The following is a 27,961-nucleotide window of genomic DNA, read 5'->3' as shown; positions in this document are numbered from 1 at the left end:
GTGCTGAAGGGAGGCACCGTGAGGGGCGACGCCCGGGGCCGGGGGGTCCCGAAGCACCGGGAGGGGGCCCGCGGTAGCGGGACCGGTCGGTGAGGGGCGGGGAGGAGGGCGCTACCCGCCCGCAGAGGCGGACCCGCTCGCCCGGAGGCGGGAGCAGACCCGCAGGTACGAACGTGGGGATCCGAGCTGGGGCTTGGCTACCAGAGCCTTCCCGCCCTGAGGGGTCCGCACACGCTCCGCTCCTTGAAGGTGTTAGCCCACCTCGCGGTGACGAATGATTGAGATACTGCAGGCTTTTTGTTTAATTATTAAAATCTTATAAAAATCCAGTGCCCCTGTGCTCGGCACTGGTGAGGCCCCACCTCAAATGCTGGGCTCAGGTTTGGGCCCCTCGGGACAAGAAGGGCCTTGAGGGGCTGGAGCGTGTCCAGAGAAGGGCAGCGGGGCTGGGGCAGGGTCTGGAGCACAAGTGTGCTGGGGGGCGGCTGGGGGAGCTGGGGGGGTTTAGCCTGGAGCAGAGGTGGCTGAGGGGAGCCCTTCTCGCTCTCTGCAGCTGCCTGAGAGGGGCTGGAGTGAGGGGGGGGCTGGTCTCTGCTCCCAAGTCACAGGACGAGAGGGAATGGCTGTGTCAGGGGAGGTTTAGGTTGGATGTTGGGAAAATGTCTTCCCTGCCAGAGTGGTCACGCCCTGGCACAGGCTGCCCGGAGAGGTGGGGGAGTCACCATCCCTGAAGGTGTTCAAAGAACCTGTAGACGTGGCACCTGGGGGCATGGTTTAGGAGGCCTGGGGGTGTTGGGTTGGGGGTTGGACTTGATGGTCTTAGAGGTCTTTTCCAACCTTCATGATTCTATGATTTTATGATCTGTATAACATACCAAGGGGGAAAGAAAGCACTAAGGCCCTGTGAGTACTGGGCCTTGGCCATTTCTTAGTTCAGCTTGAACCTGAGGTATTTTTTCCTTTCTTATGTAAAAAACACAAAGTTTTCTGCACCTAATCCTTTCATTATACCACAAAATGACATTTTTGTGAAAGATGCTTCACAAAGATCTTTTCCTCCTCTTTTCCCTCACCCTTAAAATAAAACTCCAGCTGGAGAGCAGAACAGCCAGGCTCTGTGTTGACCATAAGTGAATTGGGAATTCGCTTCCAGCTCTGCTTGTTTGGTCAGTTATACTACACGTAGGTGAAAAAGAAAAGGATTTTGAGAAGTTGCTCTTTGGGAAGAGAAAAAAAAAAAAGGGAGTCGCATCAGATTTTTGCCCCAGGATGAACAGTCACTAATAATAAGATCTTAACAGACAGCTATGCACAGTACAATGTAGTTTGACTCAGCGAGTGAAAGAATCCCATAAAAGGAGGACAACAGGATGTTCTTAAGATGCAAGCAAATTGGTCTGTATGAGCAAGGCATAGATTTAGGACATATTTCCATAAGCACTGCAAACAATTATAAAGCAATAAAATTGATTGGTTTTTTTTAAGGCATATATGAGTCAGATAAAATATTTGGTCTTGTGTTTCAGTATACATCTTCCTTAACGTTCTGTATTGATTTAAAGGTGTTTGAACAAAAACAGCATTTTTGATGACATAACCAAGGGGCCCAGAATGGGAAACAAATTGGCTCATTAATAACTGGATCATAATATATATTGTCAGTCTTTTGTAGAACATATGCATATTATTACCTCAGATTTTTAGATGATGCTTCATTTTGTGTTTCTTTATCTTCTTTGGATTATGTTTAATTTTGTTACGTTTTTTTTTCCAGTAGATTTCAGGCTATAATCTGAAGCACAGGCTTTCATGTGATTTCATTTGCCAGTTTGTTCTTATGCTAAACTGCTGGTTTATTCCATATTATATAGTCATTGCACAGAATAGTATGCAAAAAAATTATTAGGGGACTACACACAAATCTATGTCTTAAAAGCTTTTGAGTAAAAACCTTAATGATACCTCCAGTGGTGTCAAGGAAAAGAGTTACATGCTCTCTTTAAAAGGTGCCTGTGTAAGTCTGTCACTAAGACCAACTTGTAGAAACAATAATTGCACACTACATTCAATGATACGACTCCTTACATTTTTATATATCACTCATATACCTTTTTCTTTTTTTAATATCATTGTTAGAGAAAGTGTTTTAGAGACTGTGAGTCCTGGCTGTTCTTTTGGCTTTCCATTGCCTGTTTAGGCTGTAGAATCCAGAAGGCAACACATTTCTGTTCACCTATCTATAATGTACTTTCACATGCAGCTGGCATACCTTAAAATCCTTAAAATACACATGGTCAGCAGTTGCACCAAAAAACTCAGAGGTTGGTTGATGAAAAAGTTTTACCATCAAAGCAATAGTGTCAGATAATTGAAGGGGTCTGAAACGCCTTTGAATAAAACCGTCCAAGTGCTTCTCTGGGGCGTTTTGTTCTTGTCCTTTAGTTGTATAGTTCAAGTGCGTATCTTCCTGGCAAAGGCTCTCTTAATGTCTTTTTTCCCCCACTTCCAGAACATGTGACTGCTCCCTTTTTTCACCTTGCATTTCAGGATGTTTAATTTGTATTTTCTGAAAGCATGTGAATTGGTTAGCATAGAAATGAAATTAGGCTACCCAGTTTTGTCACTGTAGTAGCTTGTCTCATCATCAAGATCTCCAAAGCACCCTCAAGCGAGTTCTGTGTAGTATTACCTGCATTGAAATCAGCAATTTGAAGTAGAAAAGTAGCAATAAGAAAAGTAATATCACTACTGATAATAACTTTTCTGTGTTTCTAACAGAAAGGACTTCCTAATAGCAGCCTTACTAATGAATTATTACACTTCTAGTCATACATACTTCTAGTTTCTAAGGCTGCATTTCTCTGATTTCTACTTGGAGTCTCTCCTTGTACTAACAGAGTTCTTAAGGTCATCATTGCCTTTCTGTATTGCTTTGCATGCATACCTTATTGGAGTGCGGAGCTTAAAAGCTGTGGGGTTTGAGAGTATCTGCAGTATTTAACACTTAAAATACTGCTGTTAGGAGCCTCTACAATTCATATGAAGAGTCAGTACATTCCAGAGGTGCCATCTGGTGGAGTAGTGAAATCTGTGTGGCCGTTGCTGTATATTGGTGATAGATGTGACAGGGTAGGGTTGCTGTATGAATTTGTTACTGATAGTACAACAACATGGTAACAGTTATTTTGTTTTCAAATAAATTAAAACTGCTCAGTTCCAGGAGGAAGACACTGTCAGGATCCATAAAATAAACACCACACATTTTACTGCTGGTCCCTCAAGTTTCCCTGACTATATAAGGAATACTAGTTCTTTTCTTCATATTTTGGAAACTAGCTTTACTAGTCCTCTAGTAATTATATAGGGTGGTTCAATCTAACAAAAAGCACCCCAGGCTTCAACAGATTTTGTCTTGCCTCTGGTGGTAGCTTTAAGACATCAGAACTGAGAAAAAGAAATAGTATCAGAAAGGTGGTGTTACTTGTGTTTTAAAATACTAGGGATTACTTAGGATATTTTTTTTTTTGCATAGAAAGTAATTAAGTTACTAAGCTTAAACTAGATGTAATCAAACTTTTCCACTGGTGATAAGATCCCTGCAATATTAGTGTTACCAACAACATGCAGCAAATCACTTCACATGTAACTAACCACCAAGCTGATCTGACCACTTATGTGTTAACACGAGGCAGAATAAAACCTCCTTCTCTATACCATGTTACACAAGGTCAAAAAGAAAAACATTTAAGCTAGTTGAACAGATGGGTGCAAATAAATCTTAACTAAAGAATATTGCTTTCACTCCGGATATGTGCTTATGGAGTTCAATTATTTTGCAGAGTGGAATCTACACGGATTGCTCAGACCTATCTTCATTGTTCTGGGATTTGATCATAGGCTGTTTTCCTCTGGTAAGCTGAACTTAATTCTTTTGAGAACAAAGCAGCTATGGTGCAATATAGGACCTTATATTACACATTTAAAATACAAGCAAGTGGAGTTAACTACTAGTCTGCATCTTAAAGAAAAGCATTTCAAATAATAAATCTGTACACTTTATTGTCTACTTCCTTTGCTGTTACCTTCACTTCTCTTACATCATTCCTCCTCTCTTTTGTTTCATGTTGGCATGCCCCTTTAGAATAGGCAGTTTTTCTTGTTTTGATTTAGACTGTTACTCAACTGGAGACAGAAGCCATATCACTTATGTTTTGAGGTGGTTTTTTCTTCCCCCTCCAAAAACACGTTCAGAAGTCAGGTACTTAAGATTAGTTTGGTTTTGGGCATTTATTAGCAAAAACCAGATCTTTAACACTGGCAACAGCAGACTTATTTCCTGAGCCAGAAACATCAGACCATTTAGGTTAATAGGTACAAAGAATCAGTTCTTGTCTGTACAGCCGTCACCGGACACGTCGATGCATCATCTCCCATGCATAGCTGTCTCTCCATGTAGGAACCAGTACACATATTCAAGCTCTCTTGAAGACCTGTTTACATACTTGATTCTCACAACGAAGCTCCTACCAATAAAAAAACAAACAAGGGTATAGATGTATGTAGTAATCAAAGGAACTGCTTCTGAAAGTGAACATAGCGCCTTTCCATGACTACTGACCACCACTCTGCTGCTGTGCTAGTAAGTTGTGCTTAAGTTAAATTCTGAATTTAACTATACAAGACAGTGAAACAATGAAGTTGTTCCAGCTAAACTAAAATCAAAGCAGAATGAGCTCCCTGTGTACCATCCATTGCAAATACTACAGAGCTAGAAGACTCGTGCACACCACGATTACATTATAGGTCTTATTTTTGTCATATAGAGACAGAATTAGTAGAAATCTGAAGTAAATACCAGATGGAGATCATCTCCCTCAAGCCAGTGAGTCCAGCCTCTATTCTTCTTCTCACCAGTCTGGACACAGACAAGTTTGTCATTTTCCCAGGTAACAAGGCTCTGTGGAAGAGGAAACAATAAAAGTGTTTCTGTATGTCTTCGTGTCAGTTCTGCAATATACTCATAGACAATGCCCTTTTTTCCTGGATAAGGGTACCTAAATACTACTGAAGGAAAGTGAAACTCCTTGTCCATGGCTCAGGCTCCTACCCTTGTGTTGCATTACAAATAGCATTATTGAAACAATTTAAACTTGAGCAGCTGGACTGATCGTGGCATCTTAATTTTATCATGGCCTCTTGATTTTACGTATTCAGTCTTACCTTGCATTTTCTGTTATCCAGGCCTTTATTATCTTCTTCAAACTCTTCTCCAATTTTGAACTGAAGCAAATAATCTCTGAACGTGCTAGTGGTATGGATATAAAATGAATCACCATCTTGTTTTATCACTTTCTGAGGCTTCAGCATTTTTGCTATCTTGCGTGTTGCAAAGTCAATACCTTGGACAGGAGGCAAAAAGGTCAGTTGTAGTTATCACCAGCCACTTTGACAGCCAGGACTTACCTTTATGACTACTAGAAGCATTTTAGGTAGTTTGTCTTTACTGCTGTGCAAGGTTTTGTCATTTGTTTTTTGGTTTTGTTTGTTTAAAGCTGTGTGTTACACTGATCAAGTCATGTTCTTGTACATTTTACTCTTTGGAAACCAGTTTACTCAATTGTTGCACAATTCCTATTCAATATTTCTAGGACTTTGAGTCAGAAGAGTCCTTTGAGGAGTCAGGAAGAGTTGGTTTCCCTCACACAGACACCCTAAGCTTGATCTCAGGCTTACCCCCTGCTTAGCTAAAGGGAATGGTTAATGCCTATTCTCATCCTTTGTCAGAGGAAAGGTGTTACGTGAATTAACAAGGAATCTTTGCATCCTGTACCTTAAATAGGGTAAAATGAAGGGCAGTCCTAAAATTAATTACTCAGGCTTGTTTTCAGGACATGCCACTTGCTATTAACACTTTTTAGGTGCAACTAGAAGACATCACACTTGTCAAAAGATTTCCTGGTTATCTGTAGCAATCAGTCACCTTTACCAGAATCCTGATATTCTCAGTAATACTGAGCTCAAAGGAGCGCTTTTAGAGGTTGTTTTTTTTATTTCTGTAGTGAATGTTTGTTTCTTTAGAGAAACAGGCCATCTATCTCGCAGGCAACTGAATTACATTGCATACCACAGCCTGGTCAGAGTTGGGTTTTCAGGAAGGAGGACAGGTAAAATGGTGGGCTGTGTATTAATTTAGTTGTTTTCATCACCTAGATTAAAAGCATAATTTTATAGGACCACTAGAAGTTTCTCATTTTATGCAGGCTGGGTCACGATCTTATTGACAGGGTGTGTTCAGCTACCATGTGTTGAACCATATGGCTCATTATGCAGTCTGTGTTTGAAGTGGGACTTCATTACAGAAGTGCCAGAATCCTTCAGTCATGTTTTTACATGGTTACCAGTTTATTTTAGCACAGAGGGTTTAGAACTCAGTACTGGCAACAGCCGCACCCGTTAAGCCTTAACATGGTTATAAGAATGTATAAATACAAGCTACTTACAAATCTATTCCTTAGAGGTTGACATTAAATTGGAGGAAAAGCTAAGCTTGGAATAGCCATATCCTTACCTGTAACCCTGTAGTTAGTCAAGTGATCTGATATTAGCCTCCTCACCCTACTTAACCTGGCAGAAAAGTTTTTCGTTCTAGCCCTACAATATTGATTTAAGCCCTCATTTTTTCAGTATCCTGACAACAGAGCGGTAGTAATAAAAGACAGGTTGTAAATCATCAACAGGATTCTTTGCCTTTAGTTTTAAGTAAGTTCCCTCAGTTACATGCTGAAAATGAATCGCTTTTTTCACAAGATTGGTAGTTATGTTTCATTTTAAAATCCCTTTACTTAGCTGGACAATGTTTATTATCAAGGAACAGACAGAATCACTATTCCGTTCAATTACATTAACACATTAAGAGTATATTACTTAATATTCAAACTGAGGAATAAATCCTCATTATGGGAGCATCCCTTTCCTTTTTCTCTAACCAATAACACCAGGATTAGGAACAGAAAAGAGTTCTTTCACCATGTTAAAGATACCAACTAGGCAATTTAAGTAGGTCACCCAGCATAGATACAGCCAGAAAAGATTTCATTCTAGTCGCGTTTACAATAACCAACAAGGGACACTGCTGGTCATCAGATTACACACATCAAAACAGCAGAAAGGGGTGGGAGAGGCAGCGAGACGAGAAGGCAGCGCACAAGGTTGCTTGCTGTCACAGTCTGTAGTGAGCTTTGCACAGGAAAGCTAGTAAAGCTTTCTTAGTTCCCCATTAAAGTACCATTAATCTTTCTCTAAAAGATCTGACCAAGGTCAGAGATTAGCTTCAAGCACTCCAGAAAAGGGACAGTTAGAGAGACTTATCAACAAGTCACAGTAATGAGAGAATTAATTTGTAAGCTGTGTAAAGATAAATGACACTAAGCTAAGCAATTGCCTGGAAGTGGCAAATACCCAAACACATTTTTGTTACTTAACATTTAATTAACCCTACACATAGGTTCTGTAGCTTTGTGCTCAAAAGCAAGAGAAATTCAGTGGAATGGACAAACTCTTCCCTGCTTCTGATGAAAGCTATACAAAAATTCTACTTTTTACAAGTACTAGGCTGAGAAATTCCTGAAAGCTGCAAGGACACCTGGGTGACAGCTGAAGTATAGTTAATGCTGTCGCTTTATCAATAGACAAAGATCCTTCCATTGGTTTTCAGAGAAAAAAGGTTTAGCAATATCTTGGTTTTAGAAGAACTCAGACTCTTAAAATTCAGGAGGACCTTTATGGGGGAAGGGAGGAAAGATAGACTGAGGTTTTTTCACCTACCTAAGGCCACCATATAACCCTCGAAGTTGTCATTGCTGATAAGGTTCCAGGTTCCACTGAAATCCACAGGCATTGCTAGACTGTGGAAACAAGATACGATCAACCTCTGACCAAAAAGCAAAAATGAAGTAGTTTTCCAACCAGGCCTTATATAAGGAAGCCTGTGGGTGGGATTACATCCCAGAGCCTGTCTGGTGGAGGGGCAGGGTGCTGTTACTGAGACAATAGGTGAGAGGGTATTTGTAGATCAGCTTCAGCTGCATTGGAGGGAAAAGTTCACAGTTTCTGAAATCTTTGTGTGGAGCAAATGTTAATAGCCCAAGAGTCATAATGCAAATCAAAAAGTGGTTTAAACCATTTGTGTTCATCTTGTATGCTTTAAAGGAAATCGTGGGCATGTCTGGTCGTTACTGAGATTCCCTGCATTACATTACATCTGTACATTTGATCTGCACATCTGTACATTAGATCTGTGGCTTTGTGATCTGAAATCTGCATATTTGTTGAAAAGGTGATCTACCCACTGTAAATACACGCTATATTTGAACAGACTGGGATTGACTGTTAAACTGTGGATGGTATTGTATCAGCAAATTTTAAAGCATGTACCTACGACACAGTAAGATATAACTATTGTATCTGTTGGTTTGTGTCTGGAGTGAATAGTAGGCAGCATCGCTGTCTAGAGGTTATAACAGAAAAGTGAAAAACAAATCTTGTTTGGCTAAGTTGTTCTCTGATGTGAAGCTCAACACAGCTCTACTGTGCCACAGTAGACCTATTTGGTTAGTTATATCCTAGTTAAATGAACATACATGTACAAAATTCTTTATTTTCTCAGGTGCCTTACCAGCCAGGAAGTTTGTATAACAGTTAAGGCATGAGACAGCAGATCCAGAGGATGAGCTCTGTTCCCAGTTCTGCAGCTCTGTATTTATCGGTTTTCTAGATGGGAAAGAGGACAAATACCTGTTCTTGCAACCCACTTTCAACTCCTAAAAATAGCCAATAACAACTCCAAAAAGTGCTGTCATGTATATAGAAGATGTAGCTCCCTCTTTGCTTTTTATTCTTGGCATGTACAGTAAAGGAGACATGATGCAGGAGTTATTCCCACTGATGTTTTATTAGATGCTGTACATGGTGGCACAGCATATGGGGATTAGAGCACAGGATGCAGCAGGCAAGCTACAGTGTTGGACTTTATCTCCAGCAAAGAAGTGAAAGAAATCTCTTAAGTGATGACCCACCAATGTGTTTTGAAATGTGAATAAAGAATGTTTGACTTGGAAGGGAAAGGATATACAAGTGAGATTTTATTTCCTTGAGAAGATACATAATTCTCCAATCTCTTGAAGTTTCTCCATCTGTCATTACTTTTTGCAGACTGTACGCCTTATTGTTACAATTTACCAAGTGAGAATTATGAATTTAATAATCCTGAACAACTAGGCACTCTAGAATTGCGAAGTACAGGAGAGCTAGATAACTTCGTACCTCAGTTTCCTCATCAGTAAAATGGGGAAAACAATCATTCCCAAAGTCACACGTTAAGTTTTGAGCATTAGCTTAATCCCACATTTTAAGTGGTCAGATGGGACAGTAATGAGCACCACAGTGAAGGCTACATTAAAAGAAAAACCCAAAATCGGTGGGCAAGGGAAATCTTAACTGTGTTGCTAATGTAGAACTAAAAGGGATTTTAGTATTCTGAATCTTGAATGAGGAAACTCACCTATAGCTACTACATTTATCTATTTACTGACTTGGGTTAGGCTGAATAAAAAGATAATATTTTGCAGAGAAAATTAAGTTCCCCTGAACTTTAGCTACGTTTTTGGAGCTAACAGTTTGACCTATATGACTCACAGAATCATGGGAGCAGGAAATTAGGACGTCAAAGCTTGCTTCCTGTTTGCAGATGCATATTGTTCTCTAGCCTATACTAAACCAGGAATGGCACAGAGAAATGCAAATGAATGTTTCCCCTGGACTCAAGTAGTAACATTTCACCCATAATTTGCTATTACGAGGTTATGATGGTAAAGCACTGTTGCAATCCTATTGACTCTTCCAAGTAAAGAAAAGTCAGCACTTGGATAAGTCCTGTGTAAAGCCTGGATATAACGTTTTAATGGAAAATTAAGATTATGCAGATTGTCTGGATTGTGGTGCTTCTTTCTGTAAATGAGTACTTAAACTAAGACTTAGGGGTACTGGGGTTACTGTTTCAAGGCTTAGCCAAGGAATTGCCAATAGAACTTTTTGTAAGAACTGCCGAGTGCCCTGGCTATATCCTATGATGTTTCATTTCTTTCTCCCTTACAAATTTCTGATTTTCTTTTTGTGGAAGGATTTTTTTTTTTCCATTTTCATCTTAATAGCTGTGCATCATTGAGCATCCAACGCATCCCATTAAGGATGTGGCCTCATAACAGAAGTATATAAAGTGGCTCCTGCTGCTGTTCCAGTATTTATAAAATATTTTGAGTCTGAATTACACATGTGATGTAAGGGCCTATGTTCTCTTACTAGAGTGGAACCAAATGCAGTTATCTAAAAAACCCCCTAGTTTTTGTTTGTAGAACATCTGTGAATGCATCATAACTCTTTCATAAAGTAGTTCAGTGAACTGCTTCACAAACCTTAAATTTTCAAGTATACCAACTCTCTTTTAAATCTAGTCCACTCTTGAAAGTTATACCTGTCTAACATTTTTGAATAGGCTACATCACTGACTGTGATGCTGATATTTGTAACTGATCGGAACAGTACATTGTCAGCGTGTGCTTACTTCTACTCCTGTAACAGGCAGGTTTCTGGATCTCACTAGTAAAACAAAAGATCTATATTAAAGAATCGGTGTAATTTTTGAACAATGTTCTGTTTTGTATAGACAAAACTGCCCTAACATCATTCTACCCATTTAAAAATCATGCAGTCATCAGACATCAGATTTGGTTAATAACAGGATGACTAAAATGAGCATATTACATGCAATTTGTTTTATTGAAAGAGCCATCACACATACCTACATTAAAACCCAGTGAAATATAACTGTTTGAAGACCAAAGCTTTATAAAACACCCTATTGAATTTGCGGTTTCTCTAGAATTACCCAAAGTGCACCAACACACACCAGCATCATTATTTAGAAGAATAAACCCAGGCTTAAAGTGCAGTTTTACTCTGAAAAGTGATGACATAAATAGGGTGCTTTCCCATTAGAAAGATCTCTGTTTATTCAGAAGCACTGATGGACTTGAGTGCTGAAAATAAATCTTTCTTGCCTTCTATTCTTGTCAGTCATAAAGACAGACAGCAAGAAAAAGAGAAAAGTAGGTCTGTCCTTTGCTGTGCACCATCAGTAATATAGTTCTCTTCATTCAGTTACGGCGGTTTGATTGCTGTGGTGTCATGGGGGACATAATTTATTCGTCAGTACCCTTACTGCTATTGATGAGGAACGAACCCAGCCTCATTATCAAAGGACAGCATACGCTTGCCTGAGCTCTAGGGGAAAAAATGGCAGGAAGAGCACATTTGATGCAGGAATCACCAAGAAAATACCTAAGAATCCTTAGGTATTTTAGAATGCTACTTTCTGTCACAAGGCAGTTACATATGCACTTCTAAATTGTGACTTGACTTCACTACACTAATCTCCGTGTAGATTCATGTAGACAGCCACCGTTATAGGCTGGAGCAAGCAGAACACAGATGTTCTAGTGTACAGTAATTTCATGTGGGCCTCCAAGTTTGCACACCCAATGCTAGCCCCACTGCGGGTTACAGGTTTTCCTCATAGTGTCTCAACTCCCATGCTGAGTTCTATACGAGCCTTGCAGGCTCTAGGGCCACCCATGATGTTCTGTATTTGGCTTCTGGCTTCCAGACTCCCCCTAAGCTCCTACAGAAGCCTACACCTCTGCCGCAGCTCTTTGGGGAACCCCTGCCTAGGGAAGGAGGATGACAGGTTGTCACAGTTATGATCTTGGAACATGTCTCTGGTTCTAGACTAGCCCAACAGCATCTAGGCTTCCTGCCCTGAGAGTCTCACATTCTGCTGGATTTGTTGATCTGAAAAATGTGAACAGAGTCATCTTGTGGAGATTGTATCAAAAATCTGTTGACCCATTTGGTAGTGTCTTGGAAACCTTGACATCTTTAATAAGGCACATAATCCAAACAAAAACGGGATGACGGCAAATAAAGGGAGGTATAATTCTATCACCATGACATTCGCTGTGCCTGTCTAGTTTATATTCACATAATACACAGTATACTGTTACATGCAAAACCAACTTTCTAGCAAAGAAAAACATTTCACTTATGTACAGTCTTAATATCCTCCTACCATTTCTGCTCCACTCCAGTTATAGAAAACAATTCTGGCTACATACATTCAGCTCAAAAGTAAAAGCTTATTTATTATTTGAAATAAAGGGACAACTGTCTGAGAATCAGTGTAATGACACTATTATTTATTTCTTTCCATTAAATCAACAGCTATAAACCAGTTTCTGAAGTAGGTCTGTCCTTTCATGAGAAACAGTGCTGTGCTTAATGTACAGCTCTGGGAACATGAATGGAAAAGTAAAGCACAAGGCATTTCTGGGAGCAAATTGCATGACACCAGACAAGCAGGCTGCATATTTGAAAGGCAGGCAACTCAAAGCGGGGCATATGTAGCACCACTTCAGCCAGCAGTAAATTTTTCCCTTCTAGAATATAGCAAAATAATTTCTTTGAGATGCACCACATGTTGGCAATTTAAAAAAAAAAAAAAGTTATATAGATTTACTATCACTAAGTGGTCCATTTTGAAATGAAAAGGCTTTGTCTGGTAAGACACTGTAAGTTATTATGAATATGTATGTATTTTATAAATAGCAGTCAGAGCAGTCTGAGTTAAAACTAAACAGAACATTTTGTTTCATTTGTTAATTTTTAATTCTCATATGCAAGTGTGAATTCTTACACTTAGTTCACTGCATTGTGACAGAACAATTAAACGTGAAAATCTTATTGTTGGATCTAAAAAAGATTGTGTAGGTCCGATTATTGAGTGCACCAAACCTCAAAAGCAACTACATATGTACTAAAGCCACAGAATCACCCCACTATTTACTTAAAAAAAAAAAACAAAACAAAAAAACAAAACAAAAAAAAAACCCAAACCCACATTTTCCTGAACTGAACTGTAGCTTTTTTCACAGCAGAAGGTGAGTTAGTTGTATAGCGCCTGTTAGTTCTTGGAATCACTTGCATGCTTCTGTAAGGGAGCCAAGACAACCCCAGCATTCCTATCTTCACTCTCTGGACTATACAGATTATTTTTTTCTATGTATGCTTGAACTTCATCAGGCACTAGGTAACGAATGCTCTGGCCCCTCCGCAGCGCTCTCCTAATCTTGGTGGAGGAAATGTCATTTGTGATCCATTCTTCCACAAGGTGAATGTTATTCTTATGCCTCCACAAAATATCAGATTCATAGATGAATTTCTGAACGCTGTTTCCAGCCCTGCTGATGCATACAAGGCCATGATTTTGCACAATTTCAGTGATGTCCTCCGACTTCCACAGATTGGGGATCCCAAAAGATTCCAGCACGTCACTTCCACAAAGCAGTTTAACCTGTGGGACACCTTAAAAAGAAAAATAAGTGAGAAACAGGGCTTGGTTTTAGCTAGCTTGATGGGGACATTTAATTTCTAGGCTACCTCTCTCTATCTTTAGTTAAGATGAGACAATGGAATGACATTAAAAAAAAAGATTCAGAGTATGTATTTTGTAATTAGTAGCCTCAATACAGGATTTTTCTGAAAAAAAAGGATATGGGAGTCCCTTTGTTCAAAAGGACTGGAAAATAAACTACTATGCTTATTTAGCCTTACGGCAAATCAATCACTGTGAGGATGAAAGTAAAGGAAAATACGGAGAAAATTCCAGACTAGCTGAGTATGAAAGGATACTGTAATGCTGTTAAAACTTTATCTGACATTCCATAGAGTTACAGAAGAGGAGCTAGCTTTTATGGGACGGGGCCAGAGGGTAAAAGCTTGCCTGATGCTGTTAGTCTTTTCTTTGAGTACCTTTACTTTAAAACACTATCACTTAAACAGTAGAGTTTGGAAAGGCTCAAAGGAAGAAGTCAGGCAGAAGCCAAGATTTGTTAATAGAAAGGATTAAGATGGTCATTATGCAAGGTCATTCAAATTCTATATGAATACATATAATTGTACATGTCAAGCTTAAGATCTAAAATTAAGATCTAAAAGCAATAAGCAAAATAAATGCTGCCTAAAATGACAAAGCCAAGCTAAGTCTGTTGTATGAAGTTTTAAATTACAATTTTAAATGATCCTATACCCAGTTATATTGTGAATTTCAGGACTTAATCCTGTCCTTTCTTTACTCAGCAACTTACGATCCAAAATTCTGAGCTGTAGCTACAGTATAGCAAAGTTCTGTAGGTAAAATGGATAGCTCAGATTTGTTTCAGTTCAAATGTTGATTGAGTATTTTTTCATGTCCTATATATTTTACCTTTACAGGTGTCTTGTTACGAAGCCTACTGCTTTATGCTGTGGGATCTCAGGGAATAAACTTACTCAATGAAATCAGAACCAAGAACTCACATCAAAAAAAGTTACGCTTCAGCACAACTCCCTTGAAATAGCAAGTACAGTTAGGCATTTCATTTGCAAAAAGACTTAACTTTTTATATCTGGACTCTGATTTTTCTTTTTAACAGGCTCATGCCTGTTTGGTTCCTGTTTCCTCTTCCGTCCTGGCTTTGTTAAAGGTATAGCATTCTGCAGACTATTAGTGGGATCTGGAGATAAAAGCTTTTGATGATGGTACCTGCAAAACAGATGTATTTTAGGTATCTTAATGATGTAGGAGAATATAGGGAAGAGTATGGCCTATTAAATAATCTTTCACCGCTTCGTCCTGTGGTACTTTTCTCAGACAATCCATCCAAGAACTGATCTGCTGCAAGTGGGCCTTGTGAGAGCTGGGTCATAAGATGGTCAAAATGCAAAGATTTCAAAGGAACAACTACAAGATTGGTTTGTTTCTTTTCTAATATAGATTCATTTTAAAAAGAACCTCAGTGAAGTAGCAGTGACTGAAAGAGAAAAAAATGAAACTTAAAAAAAAATATATTCCTTCAGACAATTCTCATGCCAGCCTTTAAATACTCTAAATAATTATTATATTAAATTAATAAATAAATAAATTAAATGAAATGGGCAGCTTGTGTAGCATGTGTCTACGCTGTTCCAGTCTCTTGTCCTTCCTCGTGAACACCTTTTCAGCACAAAAATTGAAAAAAAGTGTAAGAAAATACACCTTAAAAATTGTTCACAGGCTCATTTTTCATCTGTTTAGCACTAATGGTGCAACATTTCATTTACTACGCTCATACCAATAGTACTTCTGAATTCACTGAGTCTAATCATACGATTTGGGGTTAGCCTGCTATTATTCTGGCTTGTTTGAGCTAACACCATTCCTTATCCTTCTATAGGTTCTTGAGACTTTTTAGGGTTTGGCTGAAGAATACCTTAAAACTTTTAGTGTTTCCAACCACTCACTCTGGCTGCTTTCCCAATCATCCACTTCCACCCAATCCGAGTTTTTTGTAGCTAGTTTTGCCATAGTCACTCGGTGATTTGCACTGATCAGACCTTTCTTCTTATAGGCATCGCCTACTGGAGAAATTATTCCTTTGATTACTTTGTATTTTCCTGTGGAAAAAACACATCACACAAGAACATGAAAAGTGGTTCAGCAGATGTTACTTCCACTGTATTGTATTTAAAATATTACATAACCTTTATTCACTGCAATCTCTAAGATCACCAATGCCAGCTCTGGTAGCCGGCCCAGTGGAAAAGTATGGTACGCTTCTGCCATTGTGCAAGACAGCACAATTAAAGATTCAGTAAGACAGTTGGAAAGATGTATTATCTATAAAGAAAAAACATAAACCCCACGCTTTAGCTCATTAAAATTAGTAATAAGCCACACATATATAAGCTTGTTCTCTCATGTGTTTGGCCTGCATGAGTTTGTATGATGTGTACACACGTACTAGCTTCAGTATCTAATTAGTATTTCCAAAAATATCCGTCCCTGTCAAATAGGCACTCACATACACAAAACATTTGCCTTAACATTTAAGTGTCTAGATATCAGAGCTGGTCTGAATTATATAAATGACCATCCTACCTGTTTCGTGAAGGTAGTCTTTAGCCAGCTCAAACAGCCTTAGATGCATGTTGGTGATGGGGTTGAAGGACCCACAGGCCAGCAGTACTACTGCAGTCTTCTTGTCAGGATCTTCCATAGCCATTCCTCGCAGTTACCGAGCCTAGTGGAGAACGCTAGTGCTAGTTACCAGCCACTAACAGAAGAGACCAAATTAAAAAATAGTTATTCCTACTTATTTTGGGCCAATAAGCAGAAGATTTCAGGATCAAATTGAACACTGTATTTTCCTTCCATCAGCATTTGGCGATACTGCGTTATCCAGTTGTTAAGAGACTGAAACCACCGCCTATAGTTCTTTCTGGTTATCCCTGGATAGAGGTACAATGCAAGGAGCTGAGGCAACAGTGGCATTATGTTGCTGCAGAAAGGAGGATAATTCTTCTGTGGGGTTTCAGAAATCAAGGATGTGGAAAAAAGCAAGCGTGCTAGGAAGAAGACACATGTAACAGATAAGTGAACTCAAATTTGCCTGGCCTATGGACTGTCAAAGCAGATGTGATTCCCTCCTATGTGCAAGAGCAAACTTCTTCAAAAATGAAATCACTGAAAGCAGGCTGCTTGCCTGAAGAGAGGACAGCGTACTGCCCACGCTGAAGAAAAGCAGTTCACACAGAAAAACTTTACGAGGAGAGATTATTTGTCCCAATTGCAGGACAAACTTTATTAGAACTTCAAGCTGTTTTAAGACACTAATGCCAGCCAACTGCCAAGAGACACGTCTGCAGGGGACTTCCGTATAAGTAACTTCCTTACTTCTAGTGCTTACAGGGGGGAATAGAACATCCTGAGACAATTCCCAATGCTGCTACTCTAGATTGCTTTGAGTCTTTTCAGCAAAATCTATACAGCTAACATTATATTGTATTAAATTCTGGAGGAGAGGAGGGTTAACATTTCTTTGTTGGGATTTATTTATATTTTACGTGCTCTCTGTATGTGGGGAGAGAGTGCTATGGGCTAAACATGAAAACAACCAATCTACTTTGTGTTGCAGAGAGTAAGTGGTAGGTGTACCAGCGGAACAGATGATAGACAAATAGCGAATCAGAAAAAAAAAAATCAGTGAAAGCTGCAATTAAATACCAGATTTTTTTTTTCCTTTTTAAAATACAACTGCACTGCTCCAATTTTGAACTTGTTTCGGAAAGCTGCTTAAGAATTGGTGACAATAAGGACATTTCACTGCCTATCTTCTTCAGCACGACACGGATTTTTGCTTCTCAGTGTCCTTTTCTTTCATAAGACTATTCTGGCTTGCCGAGATGGTTTCCCCTAGCCTGGCCCTGAACAAATGAAAACTGGAATATGTTACGGGCTATTCTTCTGCTGTTGCTGTTTGTGAGATGTCTGAGACATCTGTGTTGAGCACAGAATAGTCTGCCATTGTTCCTACAGCAACATCACTGCCTGGAAAAATCCCACAAGGTCACCCTCACATTCTGTCTCCCTTACAAAGAAGGTGAGTGATGTTCACAGCCACCACAGTGGGGAGAGATCACCACAGCTGATCTTATAACAGCTCTGTGTACTAACATCAAATGGCCCTTGAATAAAAGGAAGTCTTGCAAGGCTTCATGTTTTGGAAGTGTAAGTACTTTTCTGTGCTTTCAAGAGTTTCACAAACTTTTAAAATATTCTTCATTACTGCAGAGTAGCTCAGCATCTGAAGGGCTTGGTGTTACTTGGAATGCAGTCTTCACAGGGGCATCAGCTAGAGGAGTTTCTATGGGAACAGGCAAGGAAAGCAGTTAGGCTTGCCTTTGTAATGCATAAAGCCCTACTTTCTAAAGAAAGTGACTCATGCTGCAAATTTGAAAAAGCTTGATTTTCTCCTTTTTAAAAAAAAAAAAAGCAAGGGCAAAAATAATAGAAAATTTGAAGATGAAAATATATCATGCCTTTTCTGGAGTTAGTCAAATGTCCTTTTTCATGCTGCTAGCTAATTTCACAGTCTTCAGAAACAGGCAATTATTGCACCATAAGCTCACCTTGTAGCGCTTCGTATCTGCGTAGAAATTGAGAATATAATTTAATAGTTTGCGCATACCCTCAGTCACCTCATTTGCACTGACATCTCTGGTCTAGCACTGGTTTCACAGAGAACAGCTGCATGGTTGATGTGGGAGGAGAGGATCTGGCAGGTATCATCGCGTGACTGCCTCCACTGTTAGGTCATCCTTACCACGCAGAGTGCCCTCGGAGCTGGGATCTGCTTTGTACAAAGTGACCTTCAGCGCTCTTTTTGGGGAAAGCTATGCAATTTGCGCATCCCAGGGGAGAAACAGATGACTAGGTTCCAGTGATGATTAAAGCCCAGCCACTGCCTGAGTTGCGTACGGAACTATGCCTGTTCTTACTGTGTGATAGGTAGTTTTGATGAATTATGTATAATTTGGCACTGCTCAACGTAATTCTAATTATTGCAGTTTGACCACAAGATCCAAAGTAGCAGCCCAGCTCCTGCTCCACAGAGGTGAGAGAGACCTGCATGCAGGTAAGTGTTCAGTTTCATGAAAACCAAGAGCAGCCTTAAAATAATTAGTCCTATCTTATGCCAAACACTAAATGAGATATTAGTAAAACCTCTCTACAGAGACTTAAGAAGGGGAAACAGTAAAATTTTCTCCACTCTGATTTTCCCTGACAGTGTAGGACTCTTGCCAGAAGCACAGGACATCCTGAATCATTTTCCCTTCTCCTTCAGAAGGAAAAATGAGGTCCCCTGCCATGTAGTCTTTTATATATGTGCTTATATATAATCTCATAATGCTTATACATAATCTTACCAGTATTTAATGCGTACTACTTGCAGTCCTGCTAGCACTTAGCCTGACTCAACATGCATTTGCACTAAAAACCATTAAAGCACACCCACAGCAGGTTGTGGGCTGGTTCTGACAGGCAGCCTGGTCGTTTGTGTGGATACGCAGGTAACTGTGAGCATGCTTACAGCTCTGACGGAAATATTTATTAAACATGCTTTTCTGTACAACACCATGAAGTTTACAGCGCTGTTGCAGAGAGCTCCCGCACGCTCAGCACGCCAGTTTAAGGTCCGTTTCAGCAACCTCCCGCAAATCCCCGCCGCCAGAGGCCCGCATACGAGTGCGGCCACCGAACGCGCAACGGGCGGGATCAGGCCCCAACCCGGCGCGTCCCCCGCCACTCCGGCAGCACCCGCCCCGCCGCCCCGGGCTGGGCTAAGCCAAGCCTAGCTGAGCCGCCGTCCGCGCTTACCGCCCGGGGCCGCGCCGCCAGCTCCGCGCAGAGGGGCCGCGCTGGGCGGCGCGCTCTCATTGGCCCGGTCGCGCTGGCCGCACGTTCTCATTCGCTCGGACGCGCCGACGGCACGTTCTCATTGGCCCGGACGCGCCGGAAGCGGCGCATCTCTGAGGCGGCCTGGTTGCCCGGCCTTGGCCCTGCCGTCCCGCCCGCTGCGGCCTGCCCCAGGTGAGGCGGCCGGGGCTCGGCGGTGAGGCCGGCCCTGGCTCGCACCGCACCGCACCGGGCGGAGAGGGCGGTGGCGACCTTCTCCTTTTCCTTCCTGCGTCCGCGGCTCTGCTTGCGGGAGGGGGTCTGCGCGGACTCATCTCCGCCAGCTGTAGGCGCGAAGGAAAGAGGGAGGGAGAGCCGGGCTGGAGCCCAGGCAGGGCTGGGACAGCGCTTCTCGTTTCTCCTCCCGCGGGCCTCCCGCTCCCTCTCCTCCCGCACCTCTCCCGCGGGGAGGGTCGCGTTTCCTTCTTCGTCTTCCGGCCGCTGGAGCCGCGGGCGCCGGTGTAACGCCGGTGTAACGCCCGGGCGCGTCCCGGCCGCCACGGCCCGCCGCTCCTCCTGCACACCCAGGGGAGCGCGGCTTTCCTCTGCAGTGCTCTCCTTTCCTACAGCTGGTGGTTCTAAGGTGTGTGCGTGCTTCAGACACCTTGCATCCGGGTCGTTGTCCCTTCAGTAGCTTGCCGAGAGGCCCCTGAACAGTGGGATCTCTTGTTTCGTATAGCGGGAGCTCCGTACTCCAGCAATTGCTGCTTGGTTTCAAACTTGTGTTTATATGCTGTGGCTGTGTGAGTTATTACCTTGGTGAACTTGCTACAAGGATACCAGCCCTGTAGACGCAGCCTAACGTTGCTGTATTTCCACTGCAAGGATCTCCAAGTGCTTTGATTAGACATTCCGCATCAAGACACTGCATAATTTTCTTGATGCTTGGAGCAATTTAGAATAAGTTTTAAGTAGTCAATACACAACAATAAAATGTCCTTTCTCCTAGGAGTGTCATGTAACAACTTAAAATTTTCATGTGAAAACAGAAAATGGCTTCAAGAGGAACAACAGAGACCAGTAAACTAAAACAAAACTTGGAAGAGCAGTTGGATAGATTAATGCAGCAGCTTCAGGATCTGGAGGAATGCAGGTAATAAAAAAAGACTCTCTCTTCTTATATGGTAATATTAAGTGGTTGGCACGTGTGGGGGTTTTTTTATTATTTTGTGTTTTGCTGTGGCTTTTTTTTAAATTAGGTAGAATGTTTGTGTTAAACAGTAAAAGTGATTTTTTAAAAAACTTTCTTAAGATCACTCTATCATCTTCTTGAGGAAAACACAGGCAGAAATACTAATTACTGTTTTTGAAATTTTTATTGTGACTTTAACTTTTAATAGACGTTCACAGAATTCACAATTTTCATGTGGGCTTTTTAAATAGCAGTTAGCAAATAGCTTTTGTGTCTGTTTTATCTTATAATTACGGATGTTTGTGGTTTTTTGTGGTGGGGTTTTTTTTTGGTTTTTTTTTTCTTAGTTTGTCTAACATTTTCATGTGATTTGTTTCCTGTCACTTTGTGTTAGTTTTTTGTGGGCTAATAAAATTTGAGATGAACTGAATTACCATGGAAAAGGCTTTTTTCTCCTTTTTGGTACTTTTTTAGATGTGTTTTCTGATTAAAATTCTAACTTGTCCAAGCAGTACATATATTTTCCAAGAAAAAAAATAACTAACTGCTAAAGGTTGGTAGTGTCATTCTTTGAATTGGGCAAGGCTTAGACAGCAAGATCAGTTATTCCTGAATAACTTGATGGTTTTGGCATGAGAAGATGGACTTCTCAGATAATTTCAGTCACCGTAGCTTTGAGCAAGAAAATCTCACTGCATGTTTTCCTTGAGATCCAAAATGTGCTTTTAAATATTGCACCAAGTGTTGAGTATCTCATAGTTGTCAGGGCCTTTTTAATACAAGTGACTTCATAGAAACACCACCAGTGGATGGGTGGCAAGGTGCATAGGTGCTGTAAACCCAAGAAAACTATGTGTGCATTAGCCAAATAACAGGTAAGAGGTGAGAACAGAATAATCTGAAGTGATGTAGATGTTTTCATTGCTTCCTGAGGAAGCATGCTTTGTGGTATTCCCTGATGTCCTTTTCTCCATGTTACATCTTGGGTTTAGTCCTATGAATTAATCTGTCTTGTTGGGCTCTCTTTAGAGAGGAGCTAGATGCAGATGAGTATGAAGAGACCAAAAAAGAAACTCTAGAACAGCTGAGTGAGATCAATGACTCCTTGAAGAAGATTATGTCTGGAGATATGACTTTGGTGGACGAGCTCAGTGGGATGCAACTGGTAAGGATGCTGTTACTAAAAATAGCTCATGTTCTGCCTGCACTCAGTGAAACAGAAAATAGATACAAGTGGTTCGTTATAATTTTTAGGCAGGCAAGTGAAAGCTAGTTCTATGTGTCTAATGTTTTTATTATTTAATATATGTGTACGTATAAAAATGTGTTTAGGACTCTTCATTTTAAATGAAAAAAATACTGAAGAACTATAACCACAACACTGTAGAAGAAAAACTGGGGGAATATGCAGGGACTAAATGTATCAGATCCTTAATATTAGAAAATAGCATAAAATAATACAAATTCATGTAAAAGGTGTGAAGGACAATCCAGGACAATATATATTGTGATAAATAAAGTTCTCACCTGTTTGTTAGAAAGCATAAAGATAGCATTTCCTGTGCTCTTACTGCTGATTTATACTTCAGAGGTTCGTACCAATCCAGATGAGGAGGCTGTAGGAGTGACTGTGTAACTTTAAGTTCTTTTAGTGAATTGATCTTATTTTATGCTACCTTCAGAACTTTTGATGTATTTTCTCTCTTCTCAAATGTTCAATTGGAGCATGATTTGTTCCTTCTGAACCCTGTCTTTTAGGGGTTTGTTTCCAGAGGGATCGTGATGTGTGCAAACATAACTGTGGTGAGATTTAATCATGATGGCTTTGATACTCCATAGAGGATTTTGAACAACAGTAGGAGATTCACCTCACCCTTTATATTCTGCTTACCCTTAGAAGAGCTGTAATCATCAGTTTGGGCATTAAAACTGCTAAAGATAGCATAGCACATCCACTTGTGATGTGCTAATATCAGGAAGATGCTGGAATTTATTAGAAATTAAGACCTGGACTATAATGAAAAGTTTCACAGCTCTTTCTCAGTGTAGTTGCCCTAATTAGTGGATTTTTCAAGCCCTGCGTAAAGGTCATATGTTTTTTCATCTCACTTCTATGGTTATGCAAAAAAAGCTCTCTCTATCAATTGATGCAGAGGATGCTAATGATGGTTTCCAGTCTTCATTAATGTTATGCAGCTATAGCTTGTGGCTATTGGTTCTGGTCATTCTTGCTCTTTCCCTTGTAGGCAATACAAGCAGCCATCAGCCAAGCGTTTAAAACTCCTGAAGTAATTAGAATGTTTGCAAAGAAACAACCAAGGCAATTGAGGACAAGGTTGGCAGAGGTGAAGATTTCTGTTTTACCGTAAAAACTGTTTATTTGATATAGACTGACTTAAATATGTAATGACTGCAAGGAGAGCAGCAAGTGTGTTCGAAAACTTGGTGGCGGCATCATAAGGAGATAGAGAAGTTCTCTTTCAGGATTTGTTCAGTTTTAAATGTTCCTTGAGGTAGTGGGGACAACAGCATGTTTTTCTTGAATTATCCTCTGTCTTGCTCCTTCAAGACAAAACTGTGATGAACAGGTGGTGAACTGAGTATAACTGTAAGAAAATCTGAAGAGTCTGAATCTGTGATTTTACTGAGGGGATGGGGAGAGCACTCAGTGTTGGGGATCTAGACTGAACTTGAGATCCAGATAAAGCGAAATGAAATGTGATTTCTCCATGTATCAGTGATATGTGAATTCATAATTCTGAATGAATAGGAGTCTGATTGAAAGAGATTCAAGTTTGGAGAAGTCACGAATGCTAAGGTTAGGAGAGAAGAGTATTTGCGGAATGGTTAGAAAAACTTTACAGCCATCTTCTAAATTATGGGTAGCTCTGTCCCTTACTTCCACTAGTAGTATGCTTACTGATGATATTTTTAGGCTGTTGCATTGTTCATGCTGTTGTGTTGAGTGAAACTGGTGGGAAGCTTAGGTATTTTGACTTATTTTCCCCCTGGTATACAGATGGACCGAGACTTAATGGTTGGGAAGCTGGGACGAGACCTGTACACACAGCAGAAACTGGAAATCCTGACTGCGCTCAGAAAGCTTGGTGAGAAGGTAAGGCGTTGGGATGATAGTTGGGTGAACAGAAATTTCTGTCTAAAGATCGAAGAAGAATTTGAAATCATTAAAATAAGAAATTACAGCTTTCATTTATGAGCAAATAAGAAAATGCAGGTTGCTTTTGTAGTACATAAACGTCCTTCCATTGTAATGCTGAACTTTCTGAAACACTCACTACTGAATGTACATCAAATAGTATTGTACGTATATCTAAGGCTGTTTCTACTATAATCTTCTTTCTTCGGTGGGTCGTATGAAGGAATTATATACAAGCTGGTACAAGTTGATGGTATTTATAAAAGCTACAGAACTTTACTGGCTAACTACTGCCTATGCACCTGGCAGGATCTATCCACCGAGCTTTATGTCCTTTTGTATTGGTGATAATACCTACCTTTTGGTATCAGATAAATTAATTGGAGCGATGGGTGATAAACTGTTTCCCCACCGAGTACATCCATGGCAGAACAATCCCTGTTTTTTACCACTAGAGGGAGGAAGAGAAGTTGTTATTTCTTTTTGTTGGTGGTATATGAAGAAAATGGGTTGCTCTGTATCTCTGTCCTTAAACTGTCTTAGGAAATGAGAGAATGTAATGGAAAAGATCAAGTGCAGTACTTGAAGGAGCTGCATTCCAAGTAGATGACATGAGCAAATGGTTTCATAGAAAAAAGTTTTGGAAATATGTTAAAAGGCTAGTTAAGATTTTGAACTGAATGCATGAAGATACCTAATCCTCCTGGCATGAGTTCCTTGGATCACTTCAGACAAGCCACTTCATCACGCTTTGACGTAGCCTCTTTGTCTTTTAAAATGATCGGTAACCTACTTCACAGAGGACTTGTTAGGATAGTAGTTCCGCATGTGGTCTGAAGGTGAAAAATGGTGGTAAACATTAGATGTTTACCTGCACAATACTGCAAAATGTCAATTAGTTAGATGCTTGCTCACAAAGCACAGCAAAGGCACGTAACTAATACTTTTTCCATCATTCCTACATCACTCTGAATGCCCATACCTGAGTTGTATATTTTTAATAAATAAACTGACACAAGCACTGTGGACAGTTTGACACGCTTATGCTTTGTTTTAATAAGGAGATATATCTGAGGATGCTTAGGTGAGTTTTAACTTAGAATATCCGAACCTTCCAAATGTAGGTTACTCCTTCATTATTGTAAATATGTAAATATTTTATGGGCATCTGTCATAGGCATCAGAGAATATACATAAAAGCAAAATACACATGTGCAAATGTCACTTTAAAGGAAGAGAACCATTTCTAGGTCTTTGACTCTTAACATGGTCAAAGCTGGTAGTGACTGCATATTTTCACTTTCCTCAGGAGATGATACGAAGCGAGCTTAGGTCTTCGCTCATTACTGCATTGACCACATGACAAAAAAGTAACTGATATCCTTCGCATAGCTTTGGTACAGAGGTACAGTGTGACCTTTTCATGAAAAATGATCACTGGAGGTCAGCTGGAAACTTAGCGGTGCATGTAGAGGCATGTCTGATGTAGCATATGCCATCCTTCCTGGGCTGGCAGATGCCACTGAGAAAAAAATCAGTGGTAGGGGGTGTAGCTTGCACTTCTACTTTGGAGCTAGGTAATGGTGCCACTTAAAAACTGCGACTTGACAATTGCTGTAACCTGCCGTAGTTCATGTACATGCCCATGTAGATGGTGGGAGTTACAGTGGTGGGAATATGCACAGTTAAGGTACCAAGCTCAGAGTTATGGCCTTTTTTGATTCAGCTCACTCCAGATGATGAGGTGTTCTTGTCAGCAAATGCTGGTACAGCCCTGAGCCAGTTTGAGAGAGTCTCCACTGACCTCGGTAAGTTTTCATTCTCATAATTTCCAATTTCTTTGCCTCATGGAACACTAATTAATAGAAATACCTGTGATTCCCCTATGAAAGAGAAATTACCGTCAAAAGATTCATGCCATTAACTTTTGATATACTTTTTTGTGTTTTATTAACAATGAACCTCTGATACACTATCCGTGGGGAAAAAGTAATGCAGCAAATAAATCCAGTGCCAAATGTCCATAAAATGCCAAGCGTTGCCCGTAATGCTGAAGGCCTGGTCGGTCTCAAGCAGAGATACCATCCTTATATTTAAACACAGATCTCTTTTGCATTAATGACTCTCTTCAGGATAGCCTTTTCCTCTGCCTGATGCAGAGAATTTGGCAATTATCGGCACATTGTCAAAATGAAGCTTTAAAGTACTTTTCTTGCTGCGATTGTCGTAACTCTGATGATACTAACAAGACCAAAAGTTCAGTTATTATATGCGTTAAATAAGCACAACATCTCATTCTAGCGTTACAGTTAGAATTGTGATGAAAGAACTACGAATGGCAGGAACGTGCCAGACTAGGTCAGGGTACAAATAATCTGACTCTGTGACCTACCTTTCAGTACGCCTCTTCCGGAGGCCGTGAGCAAGCCTTTTCTTCAAAAGGGAACTTCATTAGAAGCTCTCTGTGTCTCCGGCGGGTTGACCTTGGCTGGCCACCAGCTACCCACCAAGCCTCTCTCTCATTTCCCTGCCTTGGCAGGACAGGGGGAGAAAATAAAATTAAAAACTTGTGGGTCAAAATAAAGGTGGTTTAATAAAGAAAAGCAAAGGCTGTGCACAGAAGCAAAGGAAAACAAAAAGATTGGCAACTTCCCATCAGCAGGCAATGTCCAGCCACTTCCTGGGAAGTAGCACCTCAGTACGAGCAGCAGTTCCTTCCGAAGGCAAATGTCTTAATAACAAATCCCCCACCTCCTCCTTTCTCCAAACTTTTATTGCTGAGCACGGTGTCATCCAGTGTGGAATATACCTCTGGTCAGCTTGGGTCAGCTGTCCTGGCTGTGTCCCCTCCCAACCTCCTGCCCACCCCAAACCTCCTGGCCTTTAGGGGTGAGACCGCCTCCATGCTGCGCTGCTCAGCAGTAGCCAAAACATAGGTGTGTTATCAACACCCTTCTAGCTACAAATACAGAGCAGGGCACTGTGAGAGCTGCTGTGGGGTAAGTTAACTCCATCCCAGCCAGACCCAATACACTGTGGCTGGCTTCAGACCTGTCAAGCCGGTATGTTTCCTTTTTTTTTTATTTTTTTTTTTAAATTAGCTCAAGTGCTCCAGTTTTGATTTCCAGGTTTGATTTCTTGTGATCTGTCATGGCTTTAGCTGGGATAGAGTTAATTTTCTTCACTGTAGCTGGTATAGTGCTGTGTTTTGGATTTAGTATGAGCATACTGTTGATAACACACTGATGTTTTAGTTGTTGCTAGGTAGTACTTACGCTAGCCAAGGACTTTTCTAGCTTCCCGTACTCTGCCGGGTAGACAAGAAGTCGGGAGGGGAGGGGGCACAGCCAAGACAGCTGATCCAAACTGGCCAAAGGGATATTCCATATCCTATGACGTCATGCCCAGTATATTAACTGGGAGGAGCTGGCCGGGGGAAGCGGCGATCACAGCTCGGGGACCGGCAGTGTTGGTCAGCGGGTGGTGAGCGGTTGCATCACTTGGGTTTCGTTTTTGTTTTTTCCTGTGTTTCATTTCTCTCTCTCATTATTTTCCTGTTATTTCCTGTCATCATTATCCTAATCATCACCACTATTATTACCATTATTACTATTATTATTTTATTTTTATTATTAAACTGTTCTTAACCCATGAGTTGTCTTGCTTTTGCTCTTCTGATTCTCTCCCCCATCCTGCTGGGGTGGGGGAGTGAGCGAGCGGCTGTGTGGTGCTTAGTTGCTGACTGGGGTTAAACCACAACACGATCCCACAATTTTTACTTGATTTAAATGGTATATAAGGAAATTCACGATTTCTATTAATACTTACTGAAAATTTTTTTTCCTCTCACAGGATCAGGAGACAAAGTCTTTGCTCTAGCAAGTTTTGAAGTAGAAAAGGCAAAGCAATGAAGAGGTGCGTGAGGCTTGTGTCTCTCCAGTTATCAGCAGCATTGGACTTCTGTCATATTGCATTTGTTTTTTCTATTTTTAACATGTTGGAGAAAAGCAAAACAAACAAAAAAACCAAACGCTAAACCTCTTGGGTTCTTAACCAGAAGATATGAAGTCAACAGCCTTAAGTGCACTTTGGAACCTTGGTGTCTGTACCCCTTAGTAAGCTCTGAGGCTGAATACTAAGCGGTACTCTAAAAACAAAAGCATGGTATGCCTGTCTTTGGAAAGAATCGGCTATTTTGAACTTTTCTGAATGTGTATTTCTCTAACTATTAAAACATAATCTTTTTGCA

General features: G+C 40.6%; 3 protein-coding genes across 9 annotated transcripts; 1 reads left to right on the top strand and 2 right to left on the bottom strand.

The window, feature by feature from the left end:
- Positions 1 to 15: 15 nt before the first annotated feature.
- Positions 16 to 27,961, top strand: LZIC (leucine zipper and CTNNBIP1 domain containing). 5 transcript variants are annotated; one of them, XM_064470137.1, is made up of 9 exons: positions 16 to 165; positions 3,840 to 3,911; positions 18,535 to 18,602; positions 20,373 to 20,516; positions 21,585 to 21,720; positions 22,802 to 22,900; positions 23,575 to 23,670; positions 25,439 to 25,520; positions 27,565 to 27,961. In XM_064470137.1, exons 4-9 carry the CDS (start codon positions 20,416 to 20,418, stop codon positions 27,621 to 27,623), a joined length of 573 nt encoding a protein of 190 aa, XP_064326207.1. In that variant the 5' UTR covers positions 16 to 165; positions 3,840 to 3,911; positions 18,535 to 18,602; positions 20,373 to 20,415; the 3' UTR covers positions 27,624 to 27,961. The 5 variants fall into 5 exon arrangements, with proteins under 5 accessions (XP_064326207.1, XP_064326210.1, XP_064326206.1 ...); XM_064470136.1 differs by lacking the exons at positions 16 to 165; positions 3,840 to 3,911; positions 18,535 to 18,602 and adding exons at positions 19,540 to 19,558; positions 19,993 to 20,079; XM_064470140.1 differs by lacking the exons at positions 16 to 165; positions 3,840 to 3,911; positions 18,535 to 18,602 and adding an exon at positions 19,465 to 19,558.
- On the bottom strand, positions 4,260 to 7,957 carry RBP7 (retinol binding protein 7). The gene is made up of 4 exons (XM_009501873.2): positions 7,825 to 7,957; positions 5,221 to 5,399; positions 4,856 to 4,957; positions 4,260 to 4,523 (listed from the first exon to the last, which is right to left on the bottom strand). Exons 1-4 carry the CDS (start codon positions 7,895 to 7,897, stop codon positions 4,473 to 4,475), a joined length of 405 nt encoding a protein of 134 aa, XP_009500168.1. The 5' UTR covers positions 7,898 to 7,957; the 3' UTR covers positions 4,260 to 4,472.
- NMNAT1 (nicotinamide nucleotide adenylyltransferase 1) lies at positions 12,025 to 19,513 on the bottom strand. 3 transcript variants are annotated; one of them, XM_064470132.1, is made up of 5 exons: positions 19,346 to 19,513; positions 16,067 to 16,241; positions 15,399 to 15,582; positions 14,547 to 14,692; positions 12,025 to 13,473 (listed from the first exon to the last, which is right to left on the bottom strand). In XM_064470132.1, exons 2-5 carry the CDS (start codon positions 16,188 to 16,190, stop codon positions 13,073 to 13,075), a joined length of 855 nt encoding a protein of 284 aa, XP_064326202.1. In that variant the 5' UTR covers positions 16,191 to 16,241; positions 19,346 to 19,513; the 3' UTR covers positions 12,025 to 13,072. The 3 variants fall into 3 exon arrangements, with proteins under 3 accessions (XP_064326202.1, XP_064326204.1, XP_064326203.1); XM_064470134.1 differs by lacking the exon at positions 19,346 to 19,513 and adding an exon at positions 18,097 to 18,676; XM_064470133.1 differs by lacking the exon at positions 19,346 to 19,513 and having other exon boundaries at positions 16,067 to 18,003.

The sequence above is a fragment of the Phalacrocorax carbo genome, chromosome 20 (assembly GCF_963921805.1).
Source record: "Phalacrocorax carbo chromosome 20, bPhaCar2.1, whole genome shotgun sequence".
NCBI classification, from domain to species: Eukaryota; Metazoa; Chordata; class Aves; order Suliformes; family Phalacrocoracidae; genus Phalacrocorax; species Phalacrocorax carbo.
The sequence above is the reverse complement of the archived record's forward strand: the minus strand, read 5'-3'. Positions and strand labels throughout refer to the sequence as shown.